Here is a 19,074-nt window from a genome sequence, read left to right as displayed (position 1 = left end):
AAATTAATGGGCAAAGAAAGATGAGTGTGTGTGTGCTCTGCTTGCTTGGGTGAGTGACTGGGATCATCGTCTCTTGTGATCTGGCCAGGGCCGAGAGCTGTACAGGGGAGCACAGCACTGCTTTCTCCTGGGGGCGCAGCCTGCTTGCTCCCCTCTATCCCAGTACAGGGCCTGGGGCGGAGCTATGTGAGAGAGGGAGGCAAAGGCGGCGTTGCCTGTTCCCCTCCCTACCCAACACTACGCTGGGTGCTGGCTCTGATGGATCATCAACCTGACAAGCTTATTTGTCACCTGGCTACCCCAGCGCTAGGCCCCCCCCGCCGTGTGGCTGCAGTGTATTGCTGTCTCTGGGCAGTCTTCCCCCATGCCATAAAAGTTAGTAACAGACACAGGTTTGAGTGTTACACCTGAATATTCTGTACTGTCTCTGGTTACTTTTCTCAAATTACTTGCACCCTGATCATACTCACTCCATTTGTAAAATTGTGCCAGGTTATGTTTGGCATGAGCACGCTGAGTGCTTCGGTTGCCATGGAGATGGCCATTCTTTGTGGATGGGGTGGGTTGTTTGGGGTTTTTTTGTGCAGTCTGTACTGAACTCTCAGAAGCAAACCCTTGCTTGAGCAGTTGCCTTGCAAAGTACTGAGACAGCAGCCAGCATTAACAGTGCGTTGCCGTCGTCAGCAGATGAAACCTGTGATGTTTATCGTGTCTGCAAGGACTTTATGTAGCATATAGTTGTCCTAAAGGCTGCGGTGCTGCGTGTTGGCTGTTTAGTTGGTTAGCTGGAAGTTCCTCACAAAGCTTTTGCTATGAAATGAAAAGATTGCCCCTTGGTTCAGCATTCCAGCTACTGCATTGATGCAATAACCTGGCAATGTCTTCAGCTCTCGTAGCACTTGGCTTCCCCGCCCCCCCCAATTTCAAAAACTACCCCAACAAATTCTTAAATAAAAAGTGCTTGTATCATCACAAAGACTATTACATAGAGCGGTTACTGAAATTTATTTGTATTTTTTAAATCGAGTTGGAAAGCCTGTAATGAAAATCTAATTTTTAAGCACCTGCTGTGGAACCTAGGACCCTGGATTAGACCATGTCCTAATTCGCAGCGTTACCTGCTTAGCAGCGCAGGTTCTTTAAAGAGATCAGCAAGGACCTGTTTCGACTCAGCAGAGGGAAGGGCTGAGGGCAGGACTTTACATCCTACAGGTACAGGTGAGTGGCACCTGGTGTTCAGCCTTGATAACATCATTTCATTTCCAAAAAAACCCCCCAAAAACCCATTCTGCAAAAATGAGGGGAAAACCAGTCACAGCTCCCACCCATTCCTCCTCCACCCTCAGCCCAAAGGTTAAAGCACCCACCCGGGACACTGAAGGTGTGGTTTTAATATCCACTGCCTGTGGAGAGCCATAAAAAGTGAACGGAAGGCCTGGGAGAGGATGGGAGCAAGGCTGCTCAGGGAGGGCATTAAGGCACTCCCTGGTTTTGAAGCCTTTCTTTCTGCAAGCTGTGAAGTAATTCATACCCAAAGAAAAAACGTGACCGCTCCCTCACTAGAGCGGGCATTTGAACCTTTTCTCACGGCCCCAGTGATTGCCTTAGCAGTGCGACTTAAACTGTCAAACAGTGTCAGAAATCTTAAGCCGTGTTTTAAAATAAAATCTGTTGCTCTCTGTTGGGATCACATTGCAGTAAGCGCGTCACACGCATCTTCAGAGCATGCTTCCCCGTTCAAAGCTTCCACAAGCTTCCACATGAGACAGAATGCCCAATTTCTGGACTCAGACAAAAATAAGGTGTAAAGGTTTTTTGAACAATCAAGACTTCTTTCAAGGTATCTGCAAGAGGAGAAATTTGACGTTTCGTAGAGGATTGATTAAGAAAAAAAGCCCCACAAAGCCTGAATTTCCTGCAGAGCTTACGTACCTCTAGCATGGGGGTGCGGTCCCAGTTCCCAAATCCCTATTCCGTTTCAGCTCCGAGCATGTGCATTCAAGACTCCTCAGAGCTGCTGTGCAGCGGCTACTTGCGCGAGAGGGACCTAAAGCCACTGCAGCGTCTGCTGTTGCGCTTTTGCAGAAGCAGCATTTTAGATCTTGACAGGGCAGAACAGCCTCTTCCTCGTGGAAGCCTCATCGGGATACAGAGTGTTCCGGCCAGGATCTCAGAGCGCACCTATTCACTCAGAACAGAACACACACCCTACAGGCTAAAGCAGTCACCCCGGTCATAAGCAATTTAATCCCCTCTCTATGGGGGGAAAGGGACAAAACTTCACTTTTCCCTTATTACTTAGAAGAGTGCTTTAACCACCACAGGCATGCGGTGATCTGTAGGAAGGGAAGATCCTTAATTTCCCTTTTTCCCCCCCTCCACTGTTTCTATTATTTGTTTCCTTGAATAACTGCAACAGGGGTTGGACTGCAGCAATGCTGCAGCTGCCTGTAGAGCTTTGGGTTCTTGCCTCAGGAGCCTCGTAGTAGGCCTTAGATGGATCCTGTTACCTTTCTTCATTATGGAAATGATGAGGACTATGAAACACCAGCTCAACTCGACTGGGAGCTTTCCGAAGGACGTACTTTCCGAAGAGTACACCCTGAGTGGAAAGAAGGTCTTAAGACTTGGAGAAGACAAATTTGTTGTTTCCCATGGAAAGTAAAATTCAAAACTTCAGAAAAGACAGAATTAACAAGTATTTGCATGGAACTTGGTAAAAGAATTAAGTATAACAGCTTCTCTCTCTCTCTCTCCCCTCCTGATGACAGATGTCATCACCAGTAGGAGGATATCTTGATAGAAAAACAGCACAGCAAACAAGTTGCCGAAAGCTCAACAGATGCTTTGAGAATATCAACCACCAAGTTCAAGTCTTTTCAAGGACAGAGCTTTTCACAGAAAAGAACAGGTTGTCTTTCATGGGAACTGGGAGCTTCCAAGACACGGGATTTCATCCTGAAACGCCTGATAAACAGCTCTGAGAAACTGGCACAGGAAAGAGGACAGGCTGTGGCAGCCCCAGCAAGTAGCCCTCAGAGAGACCTAAGTAAGGTCTGATGCAAGAGGGGGGAAAGAAAAAGAAAAAGAAAAAAGGGAAGGAAAGGAGAAAAAAAAAAAGAAACCCCCCCAACCAACCCACCACCACCTTCGAGCAGCATCAGGGAGAAGCTAGCCCGCTTTGCCGAGCACCTTGTATAGCTCTTTATGCTGAGAAAAACATTCCTAGCTGACAGAGCCGAAAGCTCTTGAGCGCAAGGGACCAACACTCACACGAACAGATGCTATAACTAAGTCGTCTAAGATGCCAAGCTCCGCAGAATTTCTATTGGGATTGGAAAGTGACTGTATTTGTCTTTCTAAAGCACAGCTCCCTGTCCCCGGTTTCCCATGACATCATTTCCCTTTTCTAATACTCGCGCATCTAGGAAACGGCCAGCTTCCTAGCCCGTGCCGGCTCATACTCGTCTGCTTTAAAAGTAATTTCCAACAGAGGGCATTCTTCCCTCTTACTTAACCAAACAAAACCAAACTCCTCAGCTAGAAGTATAAACAATTCTGCACCAACTTCTTTCTAACACTCAAAACTTTTTGTCCTAGAGCGCCTGCCACATCCTCACAGGCGCTCCCGACTGCACTGAAGCTACACCACTTGCACTGTCGCTACTGCAATGACGGTTTTAAACCCACGGTGAAATCCTGCCATTGGCCTTTGCTTGTAGAAGCAGGCGCAGCCATGAGCACCCAGGAAAGTATAACTTCACCAAAATCAAGGCTCAAAACTCAATGCACTCTTTATTTCACTTTGTTTTGGTCCTAGCATTAAACAATTTACAGCTTTGCTTTTTTTTTTCTTTTTAATTGTAGAAAAGCACATAAACGAGAAAGTAATGGACAGATTTCAGCGCGATACCAAGCAGCATGGATACAATAATCCTTCAACAGGTATTTCATGTCTACCGACCAACTGGAACAACCTTCTTCCCCTTAGAAGTCCAGCTGTAGATAAGCAGATTTCTACAGTCAAAGACCCTGCTGAAAGAGCAATGTCTCGGACGTGGTCAAGTGCAGGCCAGGCAGCTGTGGTTTGTCTGCTGCTCCTGAAGACCTGCTCAAAGCCAAAGTTTCAGCCATGCTCCCTGCCCCAACCGCTAGCAGCAAGCGAGCGGTGCCTGGCACTGCAAGTCTCCCGTGATGCTGTTCAGAAGACTCAGCTGTGCAGATCAACTCTACCCTGTCTCACTTCTGATCAGTGCGAATGAGGCTATAGGAAAATTTCAGTATTTAGCAGATACTTACCCCACCCCCCACACACTGGGACAGAGCTCCAAGGATGGGTTAGACGATGATTTACAGAACCAAAAGGATGAGCATGCTGTCCTTCCAAGACTTCCAAAGTCCCTACCAATGTTTGAATCTGGCCCGGTCTTTCATGGGGTTCAGGGCAAATGTTTCTCCCTACCGATGTTCTAGCATCACTTCAAGTTTCATAGCCACCCCACCAACATATCAGCCTTTGCATATCAGCCTTGAAGAAACTTGGGACCAGCAAAAGGCCCACAGAGACAGAGAAATGATTTGCTAGAAAGAAGGTGACAGATGAAGTTTGTATATTTGCTAGTTTCCAAAATTAAAACCAAGTTAGATGGAGAAACGCAAAATCATTTCACAGAGAAAACTGAAGTTTCTGAACCTAAAGTTCATTGGTTCCCATCCAGGGCACCAAGTCACTACAAGATATGATGTTTGGTAAGAGTAATTTAAGATAAAGGGACTAGAGGTGAATATTAAACACAAATTAAGAATTTCCATGAGATCTCTGGCCACAACTTAAAAAAACTGGAAAGAGGTCCTTGCCAGAAGGACATGTCTGTTCTGGGCAGATCCTTCTCAGTAGAGTGCCTCCAATCCCTCAGATTAACATACACACACACCCAATTTATTGTACAGCTATTTACAGATTGCCAATCTTTCCGGACACATCTAGTTTTGTTCTCACACTTACATGAAGAACACGTCTATGTGAAGTTGTCAATCATATGACTGAACAGGGAAGGCACAATGCCATAAATAAGGCGCTCCAACGCTAACTTGGGGTAGCTCTCATTGGCTGGTCCGGGCTGCTGCCCGGCAAAGGAGATGTCCTTATGTCATGACAGAGAACATGAGAGGTTGACAGTTTCCCTGGCTGTTGCGCATCATCAGGTAAGACTAATCACTAACAGTGTTGTACCTTTCCTACACAGCAACTGAGCTTTCCCCTTCCGCTCAGGCTTAACTACATCAACGGTCAGCTTTATTGTAATAATGTAAATCAATCAAACTTGGTCCTTAGTCTGTTGCTGTTTCATTGTTCGATAGCTAAAGAACCCCTGCTGTGTGACACAGGGTGGGTGGGGGAATTTAAAAAAAATAATCAAAAGAATAAAGAAGTACTCCCCAAATTCAAACCGCTAAGTACAAAGTGCAGCATGGTATTTCTCCTTAAGGTATTTACTGAAAGGTCTATGCCAATATTCAGGTGAGCTGGTTCTACCCCATTCTAACTGCATAAAGTCACAAAACCCACTTCAAATAATTCCAACTTAAACATCCTCTTAAAAATCTTTCCTCCCCATTCTCAATTTCATAGCATTCCGAACAGCACCTACAGTGATCATGTGTGTGGAATAGTTACTGAAGAGTAGTACTTATGATCAGTCTTAATGCAGCATGTGTTAATCACAGTAATTGGGGGGTTTTGTTGCTGTTTCTTTTTTAATGAAGTTCTCTCTTACATGGGTTTACAATTCCAGAAGTAGAACTTACAACACACGCACAGGACAGTGCAAGCCAACTGACGCTGTAGCTGAATTTTTGTTTTATTGAAAACTCACAGGAATGGGTAAAAAAACCTAGAAGCCACATCTTCCAGCAGACTAGAGAATGCTTAATTTCAAAATTAAAGCTGTTGGCAAGAAAAAAAAATACCACTAGATTATTTGGGTATTTCAAGCCTGGCTACATGGACTTTTCACTGTCAAAAAAAAAAAAATCCTTTCATCTGCATTCTTAAGATCGTGGTGATACAAAGATTAAGGTTCTAAGGTTGTAACACACTGAAGTGGAGAAATACAGGATCCCCTTTCTTATTTTATTATGCAAATAATGCTTTCCAAATATTAATCCAGGACTTTATTCATACAATAAAGGGGAAATTTACCCTAGATAGAAGCCCACATTAAAAATGATCCAGCAGATTTTGGGTTGCCTGTAATAATATCTCAAGCCTTGAACTCCAGAAGAGAAGGCAGCCAGAGCATCCAATTGAGTCTGTGAAATACCTAACTGTTCTGCAAGAACAGTTTCCCACAACCTTTTGAGTTTTGTGCAATGCAAACTTCACACGTGAAACCACCTTCATTTAAACAAAGTAGATGCAAAAGCAGGACACCAGCAAAAAACAACTTGTCTGACCAATAATCAGTCTGAGACAGGTACTACAGTCAGAATTAGATTACGTACGTACCAATTACGTCATGAAGTGCCCGCAACCTTGATGTAGGTTAAACAGCTGCTTCTGGATTTACTTAAGATCCCAGAATAGAAGCATATGGAAAATGAAAGTGATTTTTAGTTTCTGATAAAGTTAAAAATATTACAAACTTTTAGCTTTTATTGAAAATTAAATATATTAGCAAAAGCGAGATTTAAGAAATATTTTACAAATGATTTACATACAAGAAAGCCAGTATCAGACATATTCACAAATATGCAAACCTTTAATTACAAAAGGTACCTATTGGCAGCATGATGCTAACCTTGCCACTGCAGTGTGCTCTACTATTGATATGAATAAGGCATAGAACTCACATTTGCACCAACTTAAAAAGTTCAAATAAAACTTGAAGCTTTTAAATCCTGGATGCACAATCCCCAATACACACACACACGCTCTAAGATTTCTTCTTCTAAGCTCTATAAACTAAGTGTGTGCTCTGGAAGAACAGCCAGCCTGAAAAACCCAGTAGAAATGTAACTGGTACTAGCATTTCAGTTTCCTCTTTAACATATACAGGCCTAGGCATGTAAACCATATTCACAGTTTAAGTATTTTTTAGACAGAAGTACCTTTTTTTTTTTTTTTGCATTTGTTCCTTAAAATTGGCTCTCAGTTCAGCATACAGTTCATAATGTCACCTGTTTTGTGATGCATACATTTACAAGATAACTTAAAAATCTGTGCCATATTCATGGTCAAAATAATTCCACAAGAGTAGTAATATCCAACAGTGACATTCAATACTATATTTCAAATATTTGTGCAAACAGCAGAAGAACAGTTGTATGAGGCAAACATTTGCAAAACCTTTAACACCTCCTCAACGTTGTAAACTTGGACTGTCAGCCTTAAGTCCTGCACTTCCCACAGCTTTAAAAAGTCAGTGGCTAAAATTATCAAGTCTCAGAAAGGTTCTCTTCTACATAGTGCAAATTGTAATGTAGATAATGCGAAAGACATATCTAGCTGGATTGACTTTGTGCAATCATCAGTGGTCTTCTCTCATAGTTGAAGAAAGAGTGCATTCAAGAACCACGTGGTTCAGGAAGCCAGGAGGGTGGGGAGGAGAGAGAAAAAGCAGTTCCGTTACACTTCTCAAACCAGCGCTAGATGTGCAAAGGCAGCAAAAATTCCAGCTGCTACTACAACCAGAACAGAGTAACTTTTCAGGAAGACCCAGGCGGTTAGTCACTTGGACTGGTCTCTAGAAAAATATGTGAGTATATGTTGGATTTTTATCAGACGGTCTTTTAAAGACATCATGGAGAGAACTGATAGCTGGTACCTGGGGTCTACTGGGAGAACAGCTAGGAGCCACCAACACCAAGCAGGACCATTGGGCATTGCCTAAAAATAAAAGACAAGTTGGTTACCCATAACCAATGTAGTATAGTTGACTAACATGAAGACATCAAAAGACAAAGTCATCAATGACAAAGACTGGTTTAAACTAGAGAATTCCAGATCCATGAGATGAGAAGGATTCTGAAGGGATCTGTTCTGATCCCTCCCCAACTGAGAAGTCAAATAAAGTACACTTAAACTAAGCTTGAGAAAGCATTTATTTTTAAGACAACAAAGGAAGCCCATCGCTTCCTTGGGAGAAGATGGCTAAGCATAGGACAGTCACCTAATAACAAACCTCCCTGATAAAAATGAAATCCGTTACCTGTCATACTATTCTCAAGGCTTGAATATTCTTGAAGCCCAACATTTTCATTACAATTGTCTTTGTTATATTTGATGGACTCCTCTATCACCTCCCAATTCCACTCCCTTCTCATTACCTCCTAGACAGAGCAGGACTATTTAATCAGTTTCCTCTAAGTTGATGAAACATACTATGTAACTTTTTCCTGTACTTGATTCAATTCTCTAGACCAAGCCTTAAATGACATGCCCAGAACTGGACATAATACTCCTCAGCAGAGGTCCAATCACTGCAGAGAAGATTAATTACCTCAAATGACTTGCAAAAACATTACTGGCAGTGGTACACTCCAGGATGACATTTCCTCCCTTGCATCTGTATCACACAGTTGACACATTTGTGTTCTGTTATAAATCTCAGGTACATACCCACAGTATCGCTGCCCTGCTAGTTATCCTGGTTTTGCACACTTATTCCTCTTTCCTAGTACGTTGGTTTAAATCTGTTTTTTTTATCAAATTGTTCTAAAGTCACTTCTGAATTCATGCACTGGCCTCCACAGCATCTACAGTCCTCCCAGATCAGTTAATATAGGCTCATAAAAGTATGTAGCTGATGGGTGATGGACAGGCTCTCCTAAGATCCCACTTCATAATGCCACTTTGAAAGCCAAATTTTACGTATTTTTCAATATTACTTTTCTCCAGCCTCCACTCTCTCAGGATCTCACCCACCTTCATTAATTGTTTACAATAACCATTAAAAAGATTGCTGCAGCTAGTTTCTTAAGAAACATTTGTCAAGTCCTAGCAGCTGCAGCAGTTTATGGCGCTAGCTCAGAAAGGAGGGAAGTGTTATTTGTGATTACCTCTTTGCCAAACATTACTACCTGCATGTGTCGCAGGGAAGAAAATACACTTTTTTCCCATTTGAATTCTAACAGCTTTACACAAACCAACAGTTTAAAACGTTACTGGAACTTAAAAGCGTTCCCAGTTTACTTGTTTTATCTCCACAGCAGCGTATCATACTTCCCCGCAAACGCTGTTGAACAGTGACAGAACTGCCTTTTGCTGCTCATCGTAAGACAAACAAGATGCAAGCCTTATGCCTTCAAAGTTGCAAAACAGTCTTTTTTTTTTTTTTCCTTTTAATGTTTAACAGTTGTTAGCAGGGTTTTTAGTTTTAGAAATAAGCACCTAATAATCAATACTAAATGATGTCTCACCTGCATATTTTCCTCCCTGTCAGGCATGGGCCCAAAGTGCTGAAGAATTTGAGTGCGAAATTTGTTTCTTAAGTTTTGGAACCAACTGCAGGCCTGATTGTAAACCAAATTGTGAAGTTCTCTCAGTTTCTTTAGTTCTTCTTCATCAGCAACCTATAGGAATGATGTTATAAAAATATCACTAGAGACAAAGAAACAATTAAGGTGTTCAAGCTAAAAATAAAAAAACATTCAATTTCAACTATATTTAGATACATTTCTTGCATTCTCCTAAACCTTGATTGCTAATGACTGAATAGTAAAGAAGTCCCATGATACTTTTAAAAGTTACAGCTTCTAACTACTGTTCAAACAAAACCCACAGTACTTCTTTGTTGCTTTATAATAATAAAAAATTAAGCTAGCTTCCATTTCTTCCGTGTGCCAGCACTGAATCTTCCAGTGGTCTAGGGACCTAAAAATTTGAAACAGAGCTCTCAAGAACAAATCAAACAAAAATCTTGAGATATTAGTAATAGTAAGTATTTATAAAGCATTCTGGATACCTTAACATCTTCCAAATATTCAATGTCTGCAGTGCAATAACCATCTTTCATCCCTCTCCGTAAAACTCTAAATCTCTTTCCACCAACTGTATCAACAACAGACCGTCCATCAGGCAGAAAATGAACATTCCTAATTTGCAGCATGCATCCATAATCTGCAAAACTAGAAAACAGACCTTGTCAGTAATGCAATCACACACTTCTGAAAGGAGACTTCTTATAATTAAAAAAAGACAGAAGAGATGAGAAGCTTAGAGTTAGGATGTAAACCTACCCATTTTGAGAATCACTTATACACATCCCAAACTGTTTAGTCCCAGTTTCCATACTTCTGCGAATCATTAGTCGGTATCTTGGCTCAAACACATGTAGAGGGCAAGGCACAGTAGGATATGCCATAGTGCAAACAAACATTGGAACATTCTTGGTCAAGCTTCAAGAGAACATCAAAAGAAATATGCGGCTTAAAAATCTAATCACTGAACTATGCCAAGACAATACATTTTTTTCAGTATGTTTGCTATATTTGAGGCCATAAAGCACTCTTTTCAAAGTTTAATAATAAGCACACTATAATAACTTTCATAAACAATAAAAGCACATACTAATACCAGTGACTGAATACCTATGTACTGATCTGAATACATACTGGACAGTATACCTCATAGTTATCTAGTTACCAAGTATTTAGTCCGAGAATGAAGGACTTTGTTTTGGGGGTAGGGGCATAGTTATTTTTTTCCTTTCTGGTTTAGTTTGAGCCATACAAGCCATTATGTCCTCAGTGTCACAGTTTTCCTGAAACTAAAAAGATGGAGCAGTAACTACATAGTAGCTAGGTCACCATTTAGATTATTTTCAGTGACGGACTCCAGATCACAAGATGCAACCCAGGATATAATTTTTACCTTGCAATATGCCTCAGCAGGCCTAACTGAAAAATAAAGTATTTTTTTCATGCTATTTTATCAGGTACGTACAGTTGATAGTTGATACAAACAAGTTAGCATTAAAACATGAGCAGGTATTTTAATACCTTTCAGACTTCAAACCATAAATCTAATGTATGGATTCTGCTACGTAAGTTGCATGAGCTACCGTTTTAAATAGCTTTCCAACATTCATAACTACAATACACGATGCTTTGTATATCTGAGGAACTCTACTAGAGATAAACATCAAGATCACAAAAAAATCCTAACAACTTCTTTTCATTACATCTATTTTTAAACAACTGATGTCTATCATTAACTGCTTTGAAAGAAATTCAAGTATCTGAGACACTGCAGCCAACTGAAGAGGACAATTCCGTTAACAGCAGCAAAGCTAAAACCAAAGCTCCACAACAGTGCACACCAAGAGAAGCAGAAGGGCAAACTCATTTTGTAGAGGACTTAAGAGCCTCGCGTTGCTATTATCAAAGTGTGATTTTTTTTTTTTTTATTTCCACACTACTTAAAAACCTGTTAATTTTTTGAAATATGCATTTAAGACACCAAATTAACATGTCTTTATACACCTACTTGCATCCACAATATGCCATTATTAATAATCAAAAAAATTATTAGACATTTCTAAAAAGGCTTTCCATACTAATCTTTGAGTTTTCTAGATAAAAGACGGCAAGCTTACTTCGAGTGCTCAGCGGTTTCTTCAGCATGAATTCTTTTTCTCTCGTGTAATTCATCAGACAAATATTTCATTATTAATTCCTCCAGCAGTTCTGTGATGCTGTATTTTCTGCTTGCAAGGTACTGTAAGAAATTTTTTATAAAAAATGTATATCAATATTTCTTTTCATATATATTCACAAAAGACTTGAAAAAATGCATTTTTATTTAAAACCATGATATGTGAAATGTGTCATAAATTGTATTTAAACCCATGAAAACTTACAGCTCTGCAGTTCTTATGTTTCATTACTTAACGCCTAACGTTACTCTAATACTTGAAAATGAGACTCTCTGTTTTAGTTCTCAGTGCCTGACAACTCAAGTGTCTAACTCAGTGTTTATTTCTACGCTTACCAGAGACAGAATTGAATTCCCAGGTTATACAGCCATACGAATAAGGGAAGTGTACAGAAATCACAGAGAGGTTTTACTGAAAAGTTACCAAAGTTTACAAACACTCAGGGTTTAATTACACCAATAAAGTAGATAATCACGGGAACATAAAACCTCTAAGACAAATTTAGGCAAACCTAATCAACTCGTATGGACAAAGCTTGTCTCAAGGTTGTCCTCCCTAGCAGCAATGCATAACCTGAGTGAATCAAAGTTGTTGGGTTTAAGTGAAACAGCTTTTAAAATTATACAGTATTTGTATTTGTGAGCTCTGCCGAGAAACAGTACCTCTTTCAAACTCTCCTTGCAGAGTGGACACTGAGGAGCATGGTCTAAACACCGTTCCAAGCAACCTTTGCAAAAAGTGTGCCCACACGGGGTTGTCACTGGCTCAAAGAATAGCCTGAAACAAAGTTGTTATAAGTTAGATACCATGGCAAGTATGTGTTTTGCTATAAAAGTCAGTGACCAACCTCTTCAATTTTTAAGACTAGTTATACCATAACAAAGCAGAGAAAATTAATCCCACGTCTCCTTATTCTACTTTTTTCCCTATACTGCAGTTTATTTCCATTTACCATCTCACGGCTCATTTTTTGTGTTTTCAGATGAATCTGGACACATTTCAACACTCTAAATACCTACATATTTATCGCAATGTACAAAGATTTTAGTCTCACTACATAGAGATTCAGAATATGCAAAATTACGTGATTCTTTGATGAGCTAAGTTGTTTTAGTAGCAGTCTTACATACTAGTAACATAACTATGGACAGTTTAGTATACACCATATGTTTTAAGGTATTTATTCTGAAAACCAAGATGACTCAATATGAGCTTTTGAATACATCAGCTATGTTTAAGTAGACTAACATTCTGAAGTATCTACATCTCCTAGACAAATAAGAGGTTCACAGGCAATACTTCTAACCATTAGCCTTCCCAAAATAGTAAGTTAAATAGTTTTATTGACTAAAAAACCCCTAACATTTAACCACAAAAGATGCTGTCCTTTTTAAGTTACCAGTGAACACCACCAAGTTTAATCTAAAAGACAGCTTGATTAAAACCATGCTGTATTACATAGTGCTATAGCAAGTGACATTTAAATAAGCATTTAACTGCAGGGATAGAGGAAGGCTGAAAATTATTGACTGGTATCGGAACTCATCACAATCTATGAAGTACCTCAGCTTGTATGTGTAACAGATACGTGGCCAAGCATCTATAATGGAAATACTGAATCAAGGAAGAAATCTCACCTCATACATAGAGAGCACTCAAAATCTGATACATCAATCAAATCCCCTGGAATTGTTCCAAAAGCCAGTGTCATGTCCCTTTTTGTACTTTCTAAGGAAAAGCAAGACAAAAATACTCCTTCAAAGAAAGGCACAAGACAGTAAATACTTTCAATTTCAAAGTAAGTGGCTGTTTACCTCCTTGCTTTTTGTGTTTGTTTCTTCCATCTTCACATACAACTGTATCCTGTTCTGAAAAGGAAAGCTTTCTTTTCAACAAAGCACCTTTTTCTTGTCCAGAGAGAAGGGGCTCAGAAGACACTCTCTTTAAGCCATCTTCCTTGGCAAGGTCTTTCGTTGAGTTAAGAGCATGGGCAGACTGTGCACGATTTAAGCTTCCACTGACAGGCTGCAGTGCCTCTGATCCTCCTAAACTCTGTAATAGTAAGATGAACTGAACTGTACTTAAAGAGTACCACAAATCTAAGCATATAAGATGTGAACGTGCGAAGATATATAAGCCAAACTGACACCCACAGTTAGTTCATTAGTTAACTAGAGGAATTTGATAAGTCAAGACAGTATTCAAATTTGCTTAGCAGTAACAATTTAAAAATCTTCATCTGCTTCAAAGAGAAGGAAAACTGTATTTCTCTCTATTTTGAAGTCACTAATGTCAAATCTCAGTACCTTCTAATAAGCAGTTCACTGGAATGAGGAGTCAGTCTAACAGTCCAAATGAAAATACATTACTCCCAAATCACTGTTCTTTTCTTCCAATTTAGCTTACAGAAAGTAAGCATTTAGGCTGGAAAGTATGTATGACAAATAAAGACATTGGAACATCTGATGTTTGCGTATCAGCCAAAGAGAAAAGTTATCCTATAGTTTCTATTACCTGCTCAGGACAAAGCTGTAAGTTGCAGTAAGTCTCAGTCACTTCAGAACCGAGTATAAACGGTTTATTTCGAACATGCGGTAGATTCCAGGCAGATTCCTTCAGACTCTCTCCTAACTTCTCTGGTGACAGCACATCACACAATGTCTAGAAAACAAACAGCTAAATGTTCATAACAATAATAAAGCTACATCTAGATCCTTTTTTCATAAAACTACATACCAAAAATAAGAATTTAATCTATATGAAGTTAGCCCCATAAATAGAGCTTTATTTAAGCAGTAACTGAGATAAAACAATTGAGAACAAGCGGAAATCTACATACCTATATTACTAAAAATAAATTTATCTAGAAATCTTTTCTACTACAAGTAAGCTCTTTGAACAGTTAGACTTTATCAATTCATTATCATGCAGCTTTTTCAATGTAAATTCTTATTGTAAAAAAAATATATTGTACTCTGGGCACAAAAAAGTTCAACCTAGAATATTTAACTTGCTGCCTGCTCTCCAGTTTTCTAAATTTTCATTCAGTAACTTCAAAAGCATATGTACTTTGAAACATGTACTTAAAACTTGTACATTAGGACTACCTCTTCAACACAGCATGATATATATTGAAACGAACTAATTTGCCACCTGAACCTTCCCTGTATGTATTGAAGAATTTTAGATGCTCGCAGTCTACCATAATAGGAGCTTCATAAAGGAACCAAGTCAGGGATATTAATCCCATTTAATAAAAAAAATTACCTTTTCTACTTCTAGCTTGGCTGGAAGAAAGTCCTCATCAAGGGCTAAGCACTGTAGAAACAGTTGTAAGGCATCACCTACAAAGCCAGAGTCTTGCAGCACTTTTCCTTTCCGGAAGTAAACCTGAAAAACAGATACCATGAAGACATTTCTAGAGAGTATGTAGAACTGCAGCATTCATCCTAGAGGCATTACAACAGAGTTAGAATTAGAACCCTTCATGACACAGAGAATGTAGCTCTTCAACAAACTTTAGCTGTGCAGTGTGTATTACCTATATGCCTTGTCTAATACACATCCCCTACAATGTTTGAAAAGTCATGGGATAGGCTGGTGTTAGCCTCCTTCCAGCTAATTTGTTTTAGCTTACATGAAGGGATAAAAACCCCACTAGTGCTGAGTTCATGAAAGGCCTTAATTTCCCCTTTCTGTGAGCCTTTGGAGGGGAAGAAGGGGGACGTGCAATGCAAATTATTATATAACCTCATACAACAGCTTACAGGACACCCTTCTTGCCTTCTGTTTCATTAAAAGCCTTATGGTTCCAACTCTGCAGGAGAAGGGTAACTACAGAGAAAACAATCCACATAACCATGCATCCCTTACACCTTAATCTATATTCATAACACAAAACAATGCACTTTTGGAATTGTTTCCTCCAACTATATTTTAGTTTTGAACACTAGACAGCAGCTAGGAAAAAGAAAAAATCTGTTTACTACAAAAAAAAGGGGAGAAAAGACTACTGAATTTTGCTGAACCTACCTATAACTATATGACACCGGAACTAAGTCGTCCCTTAACCAAGTTATCTCAATTTTTCGAAGTTGCATTTGCAGTAATATGAATACAAGTTAGATAAAAACAACAGTTATCTAACAAAAGTTAGATAAGTTAGATAAAACAACAACATCTATTTGTATTTGAGATTTTGGATAATGGGCCAGAAAACTGAATTAAAAAATCCAACCAACCAAACAAAAACCCCAAACCCCCCAAAACCCCAGAGTGCAGTTTCTACAAACGACTGCCAGTATTAACAGTAGAGTCTGTTAAGCAAGGTTCAGATGAGGGCATACATCATTTTTGGTGGATTTGGGCAATTTCATTAAGACGTATCCTGAAGAAGGAAAGTATGCTAATACTCCTCTTGCAGACAGATTATTTTCCTATGGAACTAAGAACTGTTAGAAGAATCCATCAAACCAAGCTCAGTTAAGAGAAGTATCTTTCCAAACACATAGAAAAAAATAGGTAGCACTACCAATGCTGAGAGGCAAAAAGTAGGATGCTCTCTGAATTTGCAGTAGCCACAGAACTGCTGAACACAGGAGAGACCAAGACAGCAGCAGTCATCTCCTCCTGTGTGGCAAGATCTTGCTGGTCCTGCTGTGCTCAGAGTTCAGACAGTGCTGCAATATGCAGTTCCTTACAGTTCTGAAGGCCAGTGACTCCCCAGCTGCCTGCACTATTTGCAAAGCTCAGCTCCCACTGAGTTTCTTTGGGTTTTTCAAAGAAAAACTTTGCAAGCTAAAACAGCAAAGTGTCCTTCTCTTAATAAAAATTAACAAATAAACAAAACAAACACCATACCCCAGCTGTTACAGGTTGTATCACCATAAGCTATCCCTGCTCCAAGTACTGGAGCCACTAAAAGAGGCCCCAAACACATGCTTACATTTTTTAGCCAATACTATTGCAAAAGAATTTATTGCTTGTGCTAAATGTTTTTTGAGACTCTTTGGTAGCATTTGGAAAAGAAAACTGTGTTGTCCTATTTATACAGCAAACTTTTACCAGTAAAACTCAAAAAACTATGAGAGAAATGTTGACTTAACATGGAGCCAAGAATTCTAGTCCTGACTGGCAACAACAGTGCTCACTCATCTCATGTGATATGCTCAAGGAACAGATAATGCTTAAAATGCCCTGGCTTTGGGAAATACAAAGTATAAACACTTCAGGGAAGTGCAGAGCTTATAAAGGACTAACTTGTACATAGCCTAAGAAATTTAAAAACTCAATTATATCAACCTACCAAACGTGCAGGCCTCTAAAGTTCTGCTTTCAAGCAATTAAAGCTGGCTGCACAATTTCTGCCAACCATCCTGTCAAATAACATTAAGCTGAAGTTACGTTTGTAAATATTTAATAACTTTTCTTAAGAGAACACATAAAAGTGTTCTTATAAAGTAGTAAAATAATCAATAACAAGTAACTACAGACAGCACAAAAGTACTGCGTAATACTTCCCAAGAAGTCAGTTCGACTGCAGTTAACCCTTCATCTAAAGACACCACTTCATGTTGTGATATGAAATAAAAACGCCTGAAGTTTTTGATGAAGGCTAAATTAACAGTTCCAAGTAGATTCATCAATCAACTCTAGCCTGCCGTACTCACCAGTAGCCTGTCTCAGGTAAGTATTTTAAGATACCTTTTAGCGTTTTGCATGTCTTACAAGATAACATTTAAGGTAAGTGACCTAGGTTCTTAACTTGATGTAAGTATAATTTAGAATTCATTAATTCTATAGATAAACACAGATTTTGAAAAACAAAGAGTTCATTTCAACTTACCTCTGGCCAATTTGGCATTTTAGAAATAACAAAATTTAGATCTTCTATGGCTGTTTTGTATTCTTGGAGGCCAACATATGACTCAGCTCTGTAAATTCTTAGCATCAAGTCATGGGAATCTGAAGACAAAAATTAAGTAACATTTTTAATAATTCAGAAATTTGTAATTTTTAATTTTATATGCTTTCATAGTGATATGTCACAACCACACTTTTTTGTACCATATTTTCAAAATTACTGGAGTACATTCTCCCCCACCCACCAGTGTTTGTGTAATAAAAGCAGCAGCAATTCCAGGCTCATGTCTTTCAAGCTAGATCAAATTTCGTACCCTCTAATGTATCTTGCAGCAACAAGAAAATATATTTTGAAAGGTCCAACACTGAGACTGACAGAATAAAGTACTGCTCAGTACTGCTGTGACACCAAAAACTGAGGACTAAGTAGACTTCAGCTTTACAGTACACCCATTCAAAACCACAGAAATCCGGGAATTCACCACACTTTTATAGAAAAGTCTAAGTATTACAAAGTTTTTCAAATGTTCAAGTTTTTCTTTAGACTGTAATTTGTTTTTACAACATCCAGCTACTTCCAACTATGGCTGGACATACAGATTCCACTTTCACAACGGCATCATCTGCTAAATACCCGAAGCAGGATTATCGCTATGTGGTCTGAAAAGAGAGCGCCAATACCAGAAAGCCTTTAACACCAGCTGGCAGCCCTGTTGTAAGGAGCTGTACTAGTGGAACTTCTGCAATGGGAAAACATTAGTATGGGTGCAGGGAAGACAAGTTCTCACGTCCAACATACAGTGTTTTGCACTTTCAGTAAAGCAACCTCTAAATGGGAAGCACATCCATCTCCACGCCACTAAAACTATGGTTTTTGTACCACAACTAATTGTAGTTGTTGCTTGGAAAAAAAAAAAAAGCCAGCATGCTGCTTTGTTCTTGATTTTTTTTAAATACACCTGTTTTTCACAAGATAGGCACAAGATATTCACAAGATAAACGAGTCAAACATTGGTCTACTGTAAACAACACTAGAATTAAATAGTTCTTTAAGTTTGTTTTAACCAAATTTTCTTGGGAGAGGATCATTTCAATTTTATATTTCATCTTAGTCTATTCAAAAATGTCTGGTTTAAATGTTCATAATTTCAAACATTAGCTTGTTTTACATTTTAAATGGCAGACTGGTCAATGTTCCCACGTATTCCAACATATTGCTTTGTATTTAGATCTGCAATGCTACATGTAAAAAGACCTTAATGGAAAAGAAAGGGTTAAGAAAATCAAAACTGACAGAAGATTTCGCAGCTGAAATTGAAGTGTTGTCTTTCCAGTTGACAGTTTCCCTTCAAACAGAAATATTCCCAAACTTCGTTTGTTTGTTTATTTTATTTTAGACATAATAAAATGTTTGTATTAACAGAAGCCTAGGAAATTGTCTTTGTCTAACTTAAACAGGTAATTCTGCATGCACAAGAACTCTGAAGCCTGCTTTCCTACAGCTTTGTGCTTTGTGACTGTTAACAGCCCAGTAAAGCGGGATCAGATCAAACTT

The 19,074-nt window shown here is 39.1% G+C and overlaps 1 protein-coding gene across 1 annotated transcript; it reads right to left on the bottom strand.

Annotated features, from left to right (window-relative positions):
* Positions 1 to 3,178: 3,178 nt before the first annotated feature.
* LONRF1 (LON peptidase N-terminal domain and ring finger 1) lies at positions 3,179 to 17,619 on the bottom strand. Its single transcript, XM_035897754.1, has 11 exons — positions 17,503 to 17,619; positions 14,925 to 15,047; positions 14,172 to 14,318; positions 13,472 to 13,709; positions 13,295 to 13,385; positions 12,320 to 12,434; positions 11,598 to 11,719; positions 10,240 to 10,398; positions 9,966 to 10,128; positions 9,421 to 9,573; positions 3,179 to 7,888 (listed from the first exon to the last, which is right to left on the bottom strand). Exons 1-11 carry the CDS (start codon positions 17,605 to 17,607, stop codon positions 7,730 to 7,732), a joined length of 1,575 nt encoding a protein of 524 aa, XP_035753647.1. The 5' UTR covers positions 17,608 to 17,619; the 3' UTR covers positions 3,179 to 7,729.
* Between the last annotated feature and the right edge of the window lie 1,455 nt (positions 17,620 to 19,074).

The sequence above is a fragment of the Egretta garzetta genome, unplaced genomic scaffold (genome assembly GCF_000687185.1).
Source record: "Egretta garzetta isolate BGI_Z169 unplaced genomic scaffold, ASM68718v1 scaffold46, whole genome shotgun sequence".
Taxonomy (NCBI): domain Eukaryota; kingdom Metazoa; phylum Chordata; class Aves; order Pelecaniformes; family Ardeidae; genus Egretta; species Egretta garzetta.
The sequence above is the reverse complement of the archived record's forward strand: the minus strand, read 5'-3'. Positions and strand labels throughout refer to the sequence as shown.

Bases quoted from the DNA above. Each gene is read 5' to 3' on its own strand.
- LONRF1 (XM_035897754.1), bottom strand. From the start codon at position 17,607: ATGCTAAGAATTTACAGAGCTGAGTCATATGTTGGCCTCCAAGAATAC. The intron at 13,386-13,471 runs GTAAACAGCCAC...GCTTTTCCTTAG, and splicing joins CAAACACAAAAAGCAAGGAG to AAAGTACAAAAAGGGACATG. The intron at 7,889-9,420 runs GTGAGACATCAT...TTTTATTTTTAG, and splicing joins ACAGGGAGGAAAATATGCAG to GCAATGCCCAATGGTCCTGC.